This window comes from Abramis brama, assembly GCF_963993115.1.
Source record: "Abramis brama genome assembly, chromosome: 5".
Taxonomy (NCBI): domain Eukaryota; kingdom Metazoa; phylum Chordata; class Actinopteri; order Cypriniformes; family Leuciscidae; genus Abramis; species Abramis brama.
In genome coordinates, this window is record NC_139967.1 from 5528950 (window position 1) to 5544744 (window position 15795).

Consider the following 15795-nt stretch of genomic DNA (forward strand, 5'->3'; position numbering starts at 1 on the left):
AAAATAGCTACAAAACAAAGCTTGGGTGAAATCTGCATGAACTGAAAAGTAACATCAGAAAAATTGTGGAGATTAAAGTGTTTGCAAGAACTATAATTAAAGACTGAAATAAAATTGGAGATACCTGTAGTGTAGTTTCCGCCGTACGAGGGCCAGAGAGGTGAAATCTCCTCGACCATGTTCATTCTCTCCACAATACAACAGCAGTCCATCCTCAGCCTCTGCCTGAGAGGTCAAAGCAGTGATTCATAAGAGTCCGGTCTCATAAACCTCTCAAACGCTTCATAGTCTGCCTCTGTGTGTGATTATACCTTAAACTCCAGGCTGATCTGGAAGCTCTGGTACGAGTTTTTAAGGGGTTCAAACGTCATATGAGAATAGCCATAGAACTTCGGGAAATTTACCATCAGACCTGTAGAACACAGACATGTGGTTACATTAGTTTTGAAATCTTTTTGCATATACACACCCTCGTGTTATATTACTTGGGAGTCTATAGAGCCAAACACTGTGACTGAAGGTCATGGAAAATGATTTCTTTCAGTCCATTTGGAGAAGCTTTCTGGCCCGGTATCTTCTTCTGTGACGGAGTTGGGATTACAGAGCGTTTCATCTCTTGGGCACAAATCCCATAGTTCATTACTGCCATGTTGATGTGCAGTCACATTCACAGAGCTACAACATGACCCTTAGCACAAACCCCAATAAACCAAAACTGAAGGTCAACTAAACTACTGTTCAAAAGTTTGGGGTCGGTAATATTGTGAAATATTATTCAAATTTAGATGACTGTTTTGTATTTAGGTATATTGTGAAATGTAATTTATTCCTGTGATCAAAGCTGAATTTTCAGCATCATTACTCCAGTCTTCAGTGTCACATGATCCTTCAGAAATCACTCTAATATGATGATTTGCTGCTCAAGAAACATTTCTTATTATTATCAATTTTGAAACCTGTCATGCTGCTTAATATTTTTGTGGAAACTGTTTTTGTGCACAAATCCCTTTTTTTTTCATTATTCTTTGATGAATAGAAAGTTCAAAAGAACAGCAACTATTTGAAATGTCTTTTGTAATGTCTTTACTTTTGATCAACTAAATGTACCCCTGCTGAAAAAATATTCATTTCTTAAAAAAAAAAAAAAAAAAAACTGACTCCAGCCAAACTTTTGCTAGAGCTACAAATAAAGGGTCAGAAAATACACTTTTACCAGATATAAATATTTAAAATCGACCATCTTTCTCCACCAGGAATATGGACTAAAAGAAAGGCAGACCACAACAGAAGTCCAACAAAATGCCCTTAACAGCACATGCATATATATATATAGTGGCCACAAATTAAGAAGTTGTTCCCATGACTTATTAATTCTTTCCCTCATTTTAGTAAATGGTGACCAAGTTGAACTAATTTGTTTCCTCGTTTTGATATAAATAAAACTAGAACAAATTATTACAACGTGGCCACGATTCACTTAAAACTATAGAGAACAAATTAGTAAAATGTGCTGACATATTAATAAGTCAAGGAAACAAATTGTTAATTCATGACCACTATATACATATTTTTTGTCTGCATGTCATGTCAGGGCTCCATAGTAAGTTTGGAGGAAAGCATAAGCGCTCCCCCTAGAGGCTGAAGGAATATGTGTTATATACATGTCTACTAGGCTTTTATTACCCAAGATGATGTTACTTTTGACACTCAAAATTAGTTCAGCTCCTAGAATAGTGAGGTTTCAAGAAATAGCAATTTTCAGCAAAACTCGTAGGCTATATATTGCATTTAAACATATTGAAACTGGTATGCAATACTGTGAGAGATTTAGAACAATGAAGCAATATCTAGTCTGTGGAGTCAACTTGTTTTAAAAATGTTATTGAGCTCGCTCTGAAAAGGTTAGACAGAAAGAGAAATCCCAGGGGAAAATACAACAGCACATGCAAACCTCCATTCTCAAAGATTACACACTCCCAACAGACCTCAGAGAAGACAAGAGAGAGACAGATGGAGGAAATAATCAAATGAAAAAGGAAAAGAGAAATTCTTCAAGCATCTGAGAGAGCGTTTAATAGATTTCTAAGGCTTTAGATCTTATTTAATCAAACTTTTGAAAACGAAACGTGTTGGTTAGTTTGGGGTTGCTTCAACCCACGGACAAAAAACAAACAAAAAACAGGCAGCAACAGTGTAAAAGTAGCCCAATTCCACAGGGAAACTGCAGACTTGGCAACACTGGACACAGTTCACACTTCTTTAGCCAGTCAGCAAAACACTGGGTCCTTCTCAATACTCAAATTGATGCTTCCTCGTTTCCTCACTCCTACGTCCTCTAGCCTGTGACCCTGAAACCAATTGTACTCTGCCATCTTGAAGGACATCTCAATTCTCTAATTGCACCATGAGGAACGAGGAAGCTTCCTGAGGAGTCATGAGCGGGGATACACAGGTGTATCCTTCCCTCACATCCTAAGGGGGTGGAGCTAAGACGCGAGGAAAGAGAAGAAAGGAAACGAGGATGCGCAAATAAGAAATGAGAAGCACCCTCTGTCTGCATGTTTAGGTTTGCAGACATGTCCTTAAAGGGCAGGGTGTTGGTGAGAGGACGTGGTCTAATTCAATAACACCATTTAAAGGGACAGTTCACCCAAAAATGAAAACTCGGTCATCATTTACTCACCCTCAAGTCATTCTAAACCTGTTTGACTTTCAAAAGTCAAGATATTTTGAAGAACATTGGGAACCAAACAATATTGGAGCCCATTGACTTCAGTAGTACGGAAAAAAAATAAAATAAAATTCTCAAAATATCTTCTTTTATATATTAGACAGAATAAAGAAACAAAATGTTTTGGAACAAGATGAGGGTTACTACAACAAAACAAAATAAATTAAGGCTAAATAGAAATATTTAACAAAAAATAATAATAATGAAAATGACAAAAGCCTAAACTAAATTACTAAACCTTAAACTAAAATGAAAAACTGAAAATATAAAAATAAAAGCTATTCAAAATATTAATAATACAAGAGTTGTATATAAATACTAAAATAACGCTGTTCCAACCTGGTCGACAAAAGTTAACTAATAAATATGATGAAATATATAACATATTATGAAATATATAAATATAACAAATTATTTTAAATATAACATTATTTTCATGCTACTAAGAGAAACAATGTGAAGTTGACAGTTTAGTCACTGGCTTGATTTACTAATGCATAAACAACAATAAACGATTTTGAGACAAAGAATAATGTATGTGAAGACCTCCAATGCAAAATCCTCTAAAAGCCACCTATGTAAAAAAATAGATAATAATATTGAGTGAAAGCTCTCCACACATAGTATATGTTCATCAAATACTTTCACTTCAAACTCACTAGATCCCAGCCTCAGCCCATTCAGAAATGTCGGTACTTAGGTAGAAACCTATACGTAGGAGACTGATAAAAATGTTAAAATTAAAGAAAAACGTTAGATGGATTTAGAGGCTTTTGCATCTGAAGTCTTCATATATATATATATCATATCTTCATATGTATACATGTTCAAAAACAGGGACTAAATTGTTACAGCTGTTATTTTAGTATCACTGATATACTATTATAGTTTCTTTTTAAATATTTTGAATTGGATTTTTCTGGTGGTCTGGTGGAAGTTAGCAAAACGGTAAAATCCCTTACGGCTCAATTTTTGTGTTGTGATTGAAGCCCCGCCCACAGTGAAATTGTATTAGTAATCTAACAAAACTATATAATCAAATATGTACTGAACATATTCACTCTGAAACAGACAGAACTAACTAACCTTCTGAGCAGAGGTCCCCCTGGCGACCGAGGTTGCAGTGACATCGAGAGCCACCGGTATCGTAATCATTGATGCAGAAGCTGTCAAGAGGGCAGACCGTCTCGTCACATGATACGTCATAGACCCGGGCTCTTTCCCCTTTCCACAGTGTCATTGACGGACTGGGAGATGGCACCGTAGGAGAAGGCGTAGTAGGACCGACGCCTGTCAGTATAATGGGTGTGGTGGTTGTCCTGGGGGTGGAGCTAGCGACCGTTGTCATGGTTATAGTTGTTGTTGATGTGATATTTTGGGAAGCAGGTGTACGCATCCTAAAAATAACATTTCCGTTACCGGGTGTCCCGACGCGGGAGCGTAGCTGAGACCGCCTGCCACTTTTCTTACTGTTAGGAAGCTTAATCTGCAAAAAACAGATAGATGAATGCCAGAAAGATTAATAACAGCACATTCTGAGTGAAAATATGTTGTGTATCTATTGTGTATACAGTTGTATTTATAGAAAAATGTATTACATTATAATATATTACAGAGTTTTGCCTCTTCTAATGTGTTTTAGAATTCTTTAAAGGGGTCATGAACTGCATTTTTGTATTATTTTATAATGTTTCCTGAGGTGCACTTATGTTAGTATGATTTTAATATCAAAAAAGGTCATAATTTAGAAATAAATGGCCATTTTCTACCCTAACCCTCATTGAAGGGGCGTGTCTGTTGGGAGACTTCAGTGTAAACGCCCACCGCTGTGATTGGCTAACATATTTGCATATGAAATAAATATTACACGTGAAACTCTCTCGAATATCTTTAGCATATAAATGCATTGATCTCGTCGATTACTGCACCTCTCACGAATGCTTTCATCGTAATTACCAGTGCAAACATGATGTAAATAAGAGATTCACTGTGCAGTGTAGACAGCGTCTTTGATTATAACGGGAGTTTTGGCGAGAGTCTATAAACTTGCGCTGTGATTGACAGCTCCAGCGATTATAAAGGGAGCGTTCTTTGATTGCTTTCTGTAGGCCTATATAACTTGATCACAATTTAAATAACATTATTTTCATGCTACTAAGAGAAACAATGTGAAGTTGACAGTTTAGTCACTGGCTTGATTTAGTAATGCATAAACAGCAATAAACAATTTTGAGACAAAGAACGTCTGACTGTACATGAATCATTATATATCAGAAATCACTGGTCACAGATCAGGCATTAGAATTAACACAGTTGCGTCATTACTGTCGGGTCCATATCTTACAGTAAAAGTTTGTTTGCAAAGCCTGCGCCGAAATTGTGACTGATTTACCCAAAGAATCCACAGTGAAATGTACAGAACAAACTAATAATGCTCTACTGAGACATTCCCCCATTCCTAGCATTAGGATCCTTTGGAAGGTAATGTTATTTTTAGTCCAGTGATCCTGATCCTCTCTTCTCTCCTTGACTCTCCTTGACTAACGAATGTGCCAGTGGGCGTGGCCAAAGACGCAATGATGTAGAAGTAGGCGTTGATTTTCTTCTGCAGAGGTATAATGTGACGAAATCTGAAACGAGTCATCTTGGGACTTTGGTTTCAATAAAAGCTGTTTTTGGACTAATGAGGAAGTTTTGAATTCTGAAACTTGCGTGATGTTTTTATTGTACAGTGACTTCTAACATGTCAAGATATCAATGTAAATTTGATTTCTAAATTTATGACCCCATTAAAATCACTAAAGATCGCTCACCTCCTCAACGAAGACGTCATAATCTGAGTCATCGATTTCAAACCCGTCCTCATCTTTCCTGTCAGAGTTTGAGATGTAGACGTCAGAGTCTCCACTGCCTACATCCATTGAACCTGTTTTTAAAGCAGGGAATCGTATACTTCTGTCATTTTACCTCATAAATACAGTTAGCAGGGGAAAAAATCATCATGATTTCATGCACAGAACTCATCTGACTTTCAGAAACAGAAGGTTTCTAAGGCTTGTTCATGTTGCACACAATTCTGATCTGTTAGTGGGGCTTGTGAAGCATCACTATTACTGTCTCACTTGCTTATTATCATAAAAGATTCTGTAAAAACTTTGTGTAACTCATCTTGCCACATTTGCCGTAGACCCATGAATGAGGTGTTGTGTGCCTTATTGAGGAGAGGTGTGCTATGACTTTTAAAGCGATCGGGCGTACGATGTTTGCACAACGGGTGATAAAAATCAGGCAGAAAATCCCACATACTTAACACTGGACAGAACTTTGGGACATCATATCTGGCAACCATTTACAGCACATGAGTAACCACTCAATAGACTTCCACTGTAAAAAGGGGAGAGGGATATCAACGGCCCTGTTTACACCTGCTATTAAGATGCGTTTTGGTCAATCTGATCAGAAGTAGATGAGGGAGACACAATCCCGTTTACACCTGGTGTTTTAATCCGTCTCTTTTGTCCACTTTCAAACACTTCTGTCCTGATTTCTTCGAGGGGGAGAGTCTATGGGTGGGTAAATGTTTTTTTTCAGATCTTTCAATCTAATGGATTAAATAAGCTTGCGCAATTTACATATGAACGTGCCTGGAGATGAAGGAAAAGGGAAAGAGTTAAAAGGCATGCCCAATTCAGTTCTGAATGGCGCACAACCCTAAAAGTTACATGTGAGGTGCTCTTAATCCAGTTGTTTTTGAGTGAATCCAATTGGTTGGAATCCGACGCCAACCGAACTATGACAAAGGTCTCTTGACACTGTGTAGCTGAATGAGTTGCTGTGATCTGATGTGATTGGACTGTAAATGTATGTGTGGGGGGGTCTATGCTCTTAATCTGTCTGCTGGAGGGTTGGGGGCGGGTAACTAGCTGTAAGCCTCCTCCAAGTGTGTTTGTGTGACATTGAGGAGGGTCTTCCCCAAAATGAGCAAGCTTTAAGATGCTTAATTTAATTAGTCTGGTCTTTCCAGCCAGCATGCACAAAACAAAACCTCCAAACTCTAACTAGTACACTATGAAACACGCAAACCACACATAAGTAGTCATTAAGACCCTTTTAACCACTGTACACATATTATAGGGACAAATCAAGGGCACATTGGCTACGGTGCGCACCAGCAACCTTACGGTCATGTCCAGCGCTGTAACTTACCGAGTGTGCGCACGGGGTTATTAATGGCACTGGGAGGACTGATCCCATGTGCGTTTACAGCTCTGATGACAAACTGGTACTCCGTGTCAGGGATCAGACCCTTGAGCACCATAGAGTTCGACTCTACTGGCTCTCTGATGTACGTCCACTCAGTGTCCATCTCCGGCCTGCAACACACACACACACACACACACACACACACACACACACACACACAACCAAACCGTCGTCCTGCTTTCCTTGATCATGCAGAGAATTAGAGAACAGTTGTATTCTGTATGATTTTTGCTCTAAGAAGCTGTTTTTTTTTTACATTATTTGAAGATACTGTGAGAGTTGCTTGTGCAAAATTTGCAATGATGATGCTAGGGTTTTGCAAGGACGTGGATTGGGACCCTTTTTCAAAGACTGTGATGAAGCATTTCCACAGTAATTAACATTGTAAATCTACCTTTTTTTTCTTTTTTTATTAAAAGTACATTTATAATGCTATACTTTCTTACCTTGGCATTAAATTACAGAAAAATGGTTACCGCAGCTGCGTAAGTGTTTCTAATATGAAATGCAATGTAAGTCGCTTTGGATAAAAGCCTCTGCCAAATGCATAAATGTAAATGTACAACTCTTTTAAACAATGTAATCAATCTCTCAATGCTTTTTCCTATATTTTTGATGTTATTGAGATAAATGGGAAAGCAAAAATGACATTTGTTGTAGTTTCCGTGCACCACTATAGAAGTTTATCAAACCATGACAACTTCCACTTCTGCTATATTACCCAGATTATGTGAAAGGTTAATCTGAGAAGCAGACAGTCTCTGGTGGGGGGTCTCTCCTAATCTGCTGGAGGCCACTGTTCTATTGAATCATGCTGCATAATTATCAATGAGTATTAAAAACATGCCGATTTCAAACCCAAATGCACATATGTGAACGCCTGGACACGCTCCACTGAATATATGTAGTAATGCAGGTTTTTTCATGATCTTAAAAATAATCTGTACATATAATGCATCAATCTACTACACAAAAAAATTAACACATGTCCTTGCAGTATGAAACATGTGTACAGAGCAATGGAACAGAACAGAGAAACGTTTTTAAAGGTTTAACAAATTTTAACTCGACACATTCTTAAAAAGCAGCACTCACTGGCACACTGTTAAATGGATCACTATGGATGTATGCCACTGAAAAGCTTATGTTCCATGTTGAAAGCTTATGTTAATTTGTATTATATACAAATATTCCTAAATGAGAATTTTTATGGTGTATGTTAAAATGCTTGAAATTTGTTCATAAATATAATATAAATAAGAATAAATATGAATCATGTCAACAAATGTATGAATGTCTTTAAAAACAGTTATTTTCATTTAATGTGTGTATATATAATGTTTTCTGATTTTCATTTTAATAATTATTATATTTATATTAATAATAATAAATATAAATCAGTATACATTTTAAGGTACTTCTGCTGCATCACAAGTTTATGATTTCTTTTAAAGAAGCATCCAAGGATGCAACTCATGAAGTTGATGAATACCTTTAAAGGGATAGTTCACACAAACATTTAAATTCTGTCATCATTTACTCAAGTTGTTCCAAAGCCGTATGAGTTTCTTTCTTCTGCTGAACACAAAAGAAGATATTTTGAAGAATGTCGGTAATCAAACAGTTGACGGTAGCCATGAACTTCCATAGTATATTTTTTCCTACTATGGAAGTCAATGATAGGAACTGTTTTTATGACTTATTTATTTTTCTGAATTGTAATAATAAAGAATCGGTTGGTCAGTTCTCTGGAACTCATACACACATTACAGCAGGCCGTTGTGTCCTGCGGCTCAGAGTTTGATGTGTGTGTGGTAATGCAGACTGTGTGTTGAACTGGCCTGAATGGGTTAGTTGTGTTCTAGAACAGTAACGACCACAGAAATGCATTAGTTGCATGAGTCATCTGGAAGGTTAAAGATCACACGCTGAAACATCAGTCAGTCTAGTTTTAATAAATGCAGAGAAGACTTTCGGGGAATGCATTCTTTGAAAGAAGATGAATGAAGATTAATATCATTTTATTTTGTCCGTGAAGTCGACTGAAAATGTTTTTCACATAAAAAGCTGCTATTGTACAAATCGTGAGATTTTGTGTTTCTGCACCGCCAGTCTGTCTATCCATCCATCCATCCATATCTACGTCTGTCTATCCATCCATCCATCCATCTATCTATCCGCACCGGCCGCATCTATCTATCTGTCTATCTATCTATCTATCTATCCGCACCGGCCGTCTGTCCGTCCATCCATCCATCCATCCATCCATCCATCTCTATGGCTGTCTGTCTGTCTATCTATCTATCTATCTATCTATCTATCTATCTATCTATCTATCTATCTATCTATCTATCTATCTATCTATCTATCTATCTATCTGTCTGTCTGTCTGTCTGTCTGTCTATCTATCTACCTATCCATCCATCCATCCATCTATCTATCTGCACCGGCCGCCTGTCCGTCCATCCATCCATCCATCCATCCATCTCTATGTCTATCTATCTATCTATCTATCTATCTATCTATCTGCACCGGCCATCTGTCCATCCATCCATCCATCCATCTTATCGTCCGTCTATCCATCAATCCATCCATCCATCCATCCATCTCTACGTCTATCTATCTATCTATCTATCTATCTATCTATCTATCTATCTATCTATCTATCTATCTATCTATCTATCTATCTATCTATCTATCTGCACCGGCCATCTGTTCGTCCGTCCATCCATCCATCCATCTTATCGTCCGTCTATCCATCAATCCATCCATCCATCCATCCATCCATCCATCCATCCATCCATCAATTACCTGATATAAGCCACCAGGAAGTATAGCACAGGTGCACTTCCTTCACTTTCTCCATGTTGCCATGACAGGGCCAGTTCTGTGTCCGACACGGCGACCACTTTAGGCTGGGTAGGAGGTGTAGGAGGCATGCACTTTTCTACAATTTAAGAGAAAAATATAATGAAAGTTGATTCATTCTGTTAGTTAAATTCACGCTGATCAAAATGCATGTTTAGTGATTAGTCTGCTCACCGTGAGAGCCAGTGCTGATGTCCCGGGGCATGCTGGGTCTGCCCTCCCCTGCCCAGCCGTACGCACCCACACTGACACGGTACTGCGTGGCCACCTTCAGCTTCCCGATCACCACATCCTAACAGAACACACACACACGGGAACAGCTTGCCATGCACAACAGCACCATATGGCATTAACAGAGAATCAGATACTGAACATCTACTCACAAAGCTCGCTTGACCATCAAACTGACCCTGTAAGACAAAATTCATCAAGTCAAATTGTTCACTTCAACTGTGGTATACTGAAGCCTCACAATTACTATCTGATCATTCAGAATTTATTATAAAAAAAATATATTTATTATTATTATCATAAATGTTAAAAACCTTATCATAAATAAAATGCAATTTATATATCTTAATTATAATAAATATTATATATAAATATATATATACACAGTGAGGAAAATAAGTATTTGAACACCCTGCTATTTTGCAAGTTCTCCCACTTGGAAATCATGGAGGGGTCTGAAATTGTCATCGTAGGTGCATGTCCACTGTGAGAGACATAATCTAAAAAAAAAAAATCCAGAAATCACAATGTATGATTTTTTAACTATTTATTTGTATGATACAGCTGCAAATAAGTATTTGAACACCTGAGAAAATCAATGTTAATATTTGGTACAGTAGCCTTTGTTTGCAATTACAGAGGTCAAACGTTTCCTGTAGTTTTTCACCAGGTTTGCACACACTGCAGGAGGGATTTTGGCCCACTCCTCCACACAGATCTTCTCTAGATCAGTCAGGTTTCTGGGCTGTCGCTGAGAAACACGGAGTTTGAGCTCCCTCCAAAGATTCTCTATTGGGTTTAGGTCTGGAGACTGGCTAGGCCACGGCAGAACCTTGATATGCTTCTTACAGAGCCACTCCTTGGTTATCCTGGCTGTGTGCTTCGGGTCATTGTCATGTTGGAAGACCCAGCCTCGACCCATCTTCAATGCTCTAACTGAGGGAAGGAGGTTGTTCCCCAAAATCTCGCAATACATGGCCCCGGTCATCCTCTCCTTAATACAGTGCAGTCGCCCTGTCCCATGTGCAGAAAAACACCCCCAAAGCATGATGCTACCACCCCCATGCTTCACAGTAGGGATGGTGTTCTTGGGATGGTACTCATCATTCTTCTTCCTCCAAACACGTTTAGTGGAATTATGACCAAAAAGTTCTATTTTGGTCTCATCTGACCACATGACTTTCTCCCATGACTCCTCTGGATCATCCAAATGGTCATTGGCAAACTTAAGACGGGCCTTGACATGTGCTGGTTTAAGCAGGGGAACCTTCCGTGCCATGCATGATTTCAAACCATGACGTCTTAGTGTATTACCAACAGTAACCTTGGAAATGGTGGTCCCAGCTCTTTTCAGGTCATTGACCAGCTCCTCCCGTGTAGTTCTGGGCTGATTTCTCACCTTTCTTAGGATCATTGAGACCCCACGAGGTGAGATCTTGCATGGAGCCCCAGTCCGAGGGAGATTGACAGTCATGTTTAGCTTCTTCCATTTTCTAATGATTGCTCCAACAGTGGACCTTTTTTCACCAAGCTGCTTGGCAATTTCCCCGTAGCCCTTTCCAGCCTTGTGGAGGTGTACAATTTTGTCTCTAGCGTCTTTGGACAGCTCTTTGGTCTTGGCCATGTTAGTAGTTGGATTCTTACTGATTGTATGGGGTGGACAGGTGTCTTTATGCAGCTAACGACCTCAAACAGGTGCATCTAATTTAGGATAATAAATGGAGTGGAGGTGGACATTTTAAAGGCAGACTAACAGGTCTTTGAGGGTCAGAATTCTAGCTGATAGACAGGTGTTCAAATACTTATTTGCAGCTGTATCATACAAATAAATAGTTAAAAAATCATATATTGTGATTTCTGGATTTTTTTTTTTAGATTATGTCTCTCACAGTGGACATGCACCTACGATGACAATTTCAGACCCCTCCATGATTTCCAAGTGGGAGAACTTGCAAAATAGCAGGGTGTTCAAATACTTATTTTCCTCACTGTATATAGTATATAAACAATGAATATCAGAATACATTATATACACAGATAACTAAATAAATGAAGAAATAAATGTATTTCCATCCATCTTGGATTTATAGTTATATATGTGTATATATAATATTTTCTGATATTAATTTGAATAATTATTATATTTATATTAATAATAATAAATATAAATCAGTATACATTTTAAGGTACTTCTGCTGCATCACAAACGTTTTTAGAGAACAATGACTGTATATGGTCGCGTTTTTTGATATTCATTGATCTCTACAAACTTACAGAGTATATAAAAATATACAAATGTTGTTTATAATGCATCAAATACCTATATACAAATATACACATAGGTAAATATATACATAAATGTATCGTAACCATAAATAAAATATAATTATAATATAATAATTTATTGTTATTTTTATTAGTAGTAGTATTATACCAAATAATCAAGAGGTTGTACATACAGTTGTGAGCATTTCTAAACTCAGCGGGACTTCCAGGATAACAGCATTGCTGGTCGGACGATTATTCCTCATCTCCGTGTAAAACACCTGGGCAACAGAATAATGTAATATTTACATGAATATTTTAATCTGGAACCCATCGCTCTCAAATCATTCCTGTAGTGGCATCTATACAGCACCAGTGTAGAAATATGAAGAATATATTGAATATATATAATATTCATAATATATATATGAAGTCTTCACTATAGGGCTTGTAATACCGAGTGTTTTAGCTAGTCTTTATCCCATAAGCAACCGTAACAACATTAACATAAGTTAACAGAGACTCATACAGAGAAATCATAACACTCAATATGATGGCTTTGGTCCCGCCTTCACAAAGTTGTTTACTCAAGAACCATTCAAATACCAGCTGGAAGTATTATATTTAATTAAAACTAAAAATGAAAACCATAAAAACTGCTGTGTCCCAATTCGCATACTATCCGAAATGAGTATCCCAAAGATACCCGGATGATCTTGGTTTAGAATCCGGAGTGCAGATCCGTTCACACTCTAATATTGCCCACAACCCATTGCGTGTTGGACGAGGTTTCGATTAGAACTAAAGGTTGAGAGGTTTGACTGATTAATAATCAGTATCTAAACTGACGAAAATATATTTATGCAATGTTATCAACATTATATTTCATCTGAAAAAATATTGTGAACTTTTATAAAGATACGTTTGGTCATTACATTTAAAATGCATCATGCAAACCAAGATCAACATGCTACAACATTTCTCTCCGATATGGTAGAATATTCAATTAAATTGAATGTGGAGGATTTTAACTGTGACAAGATTAAATGCACATAACTAAAACACAAATTATGACGAGTATGTCCCAAAGCTCTTCATGTGTGAATGAATGAAATATGCGAATAAAAGCCTAAATTCAATCTGTTCATCATATATAAAGCGATCGAGTCTCCAGAAAGTGTGGACTAAACCGCTCAGTTCATATGGATTAGTTTCACAATCTCTTTATGAACTTTTTGAAGCATGAAAGTGTCAGTTGTGTAGCTGTCAATGGAGGGACAGAAAGCTCTCAGATTTCATCAAAAAGATCTTCATTTGATTTCCGAAGATGAACGAAAGTCTTACGGGTTTGGAACGACATGAGGGTGAGTAAATGATGACCGAATTTCCATTTTTGGGTGAACTAACCCTTTAACACTGACATATGATGAACAAGCGATATGTTCTTGAATCCGCAGTTTTCCAGTTTACGATGGACGGGTTTGTACCTTGTATCCAGTGATAGTGCTGACGTGTCTGCGGGGCATCTTCCACCGCACACTGAATGCAGTGCAGTTCACCGTCTCCAGCTGGATGTCCAGCGGTGGACTCAACCTCTCTGAGAGGAACGACAGATCACATCACAAATATAACATACTTTATCATTCATCAGTTCATATCAACATTAAACTAAACAACATGAATCAACATTAGACCAAAAACAGATCTTGCAGAAACAGCTAATAATTAGTTAATGTAACTCATTCAGTGGTGTTGATGAGAAAGGTTGCATTTTAGATGCATTACAGATGATGCGTGTGGATAAGGTCATTGCTAAATGTCTCGCTCAGAGTAAAAAGTTTGATGTCTACAGCGCTGATGCACAGTTGTGTGTGTGTACTTGTACAACTATCTTTGTGAGGACCAGTTTGAGTTTTAGACCATTGGAGTGAGGACAAAGAGAGTAAAGTGAGGACATTTTGGCCAGTCCTCACTTTCTGAGAGCCCTTTAAAGGCCTGTTTGAGGGTCAAGACTTGGTTTTAGGGATGAGGTTATAATGAGGTTAAGGGTCAGGGGTCGGGTTAGGCACTTAGTTGTGATGGGTAAGGTTAGGGTAAGCGTGTGTGAGTGTCTGCAACCCGTGACAGGAAGACAACACCACAATCAAACCACAAAGATGGCTAGTGAAATATCCTATGAATAGTCAATGGGGTCCATCTACTGTTTGGTTACTGACATTCTTCAAAATATCTTATTTTGTGTTCAACAGAAGAAAGAAACTCACCTACCAACACAAATATTAGGAATATTGCATTTATTGTTTCTACACTGTAAACGTGATTTTTCAAAGTTGTAAATAAAACAAAGATTACTGGATTACATTTTACAAGAAAATACTATGTTTTTGGTAACACTTTACAATAGTCTCATTATAAATAAATAAACCGTATTGTAACGTATTCCCATGTTTTTACAGGTTTATTATTATAGTTTTTCTAAAATTTCATGTATAGTTCAACGTCATTTTACTTGCTGTTTCTTTGTAATTAATAGAGACATTTAGACCTACTAGCATTTCTGCATGAAAAATTGTGGCTGCATCTTATATAATGCATTGTGTGGTCTCATGAAAAACAGTTATATTACATTATAATACTTATGTATTCACATTTAGAAAGTATAATGCATTAAAACATGACAAACAACCCATCTCAGATGTAACAAGGAATCTGCAAAAATTATAATGCATTGTAACTTTGGCTACAATTATTTATGAAAATATGCAATGCATTATAATGTATTTTATGAATACCTTTATAATGCCTCATACGTAAAGATTTTAAGTAAAGTGTTACCAAAATTGTTTCTACACCAGATGTTTTTCAGTGTATCCCATGATCCCATCATCAACTCTTCCTGACACATTCATGGAGCCTGCAGTGGTTTCACAGAAACGCATTATTTATTCCAAACGCATCACTTTCTCCTTTTAGATCATTAACAAGATATTGCTTTCCCTCAAAATAAACACACATCAAGAAATTTCATTTAAAAGGTTTGTAGTCATTAGAAAAAAAGTAATTTGAGTCTGACTAATACACTCTTTGATGCACGTTGCATGTGATCTTGGCTCTGATATATCTGTTATGATTTGCAGGTGTTTGTGGCGCAATTAAAATACTGCCTTCTGAAAAGAAACCAATCTGAACCGAGACTAATCTAAAAACATACAAACAAAGCATGTCACCGGAGCACAGTGCAAAATTAAAATAATGCACTGTGAATGTAGTGAATAACGATCTCAAATACACAGAGCCATGGAAAGCAATTTAGGAAGGATCTCGCATAATGAATTTTTTTCCCATGAAACTTAATACAATATCTAAAAACACTTGATAATAAGGTTCATTTGTTAACATTAACATTAGTTAACATGAACTAACAACAAAAATCCTTC

General features: G+C 37.2%; 1 protein-coding gene across 3 annotated transcripts in view; it reads right to left on the reverse strand.

The window, feature by feature from the left end:
• The window catches only part of egflam (EGF-like, fibronectin type III and laminin G domains), a 30341-nt gene that overhangs the window by 12041 nt on the left and 2505 nt on the right, over positions 1–15795 (reverse strand). For 2 of the 3 annotated variants that reach the window (XM_084113391.1, XM_084113392.1), the window contains exons 2-11: positions 13846–13955; positions 12553–12639; positions 10246–10272; positions 10037–10154; positions 9806–9941; positions 6938–7104; positions 5545–5657; positions 3818–4217; positions 312–412; positions 125–225 (exon numbers count right to left, since the gene is read on the reverse strand). In XM_084113391.1, the coding sequence (XP_083969517.1) occupies positions 125–225; positions 312–412; positions 3818–4217; positions 5545–5657; positions 6938–7104; positions 9806–9941; positions 10037–10154; positions 10246–10272; positions 12553–12639; positions 13846–13955 (1360 nt within the window). Of the gene's footprint in view, positions 1–124; positions 226–311; positions 413–3817; positions 4218–5544; positions 5658–6937; positions 7105–9805; positions 9942–10036; positions 10155–10245; positions 10273–12552; positions 12640–13845; positions 13956–15795 lie in introns of those variants that run through there. The other variant, XM_084113393.1, reaches the window with a different exon arrangement.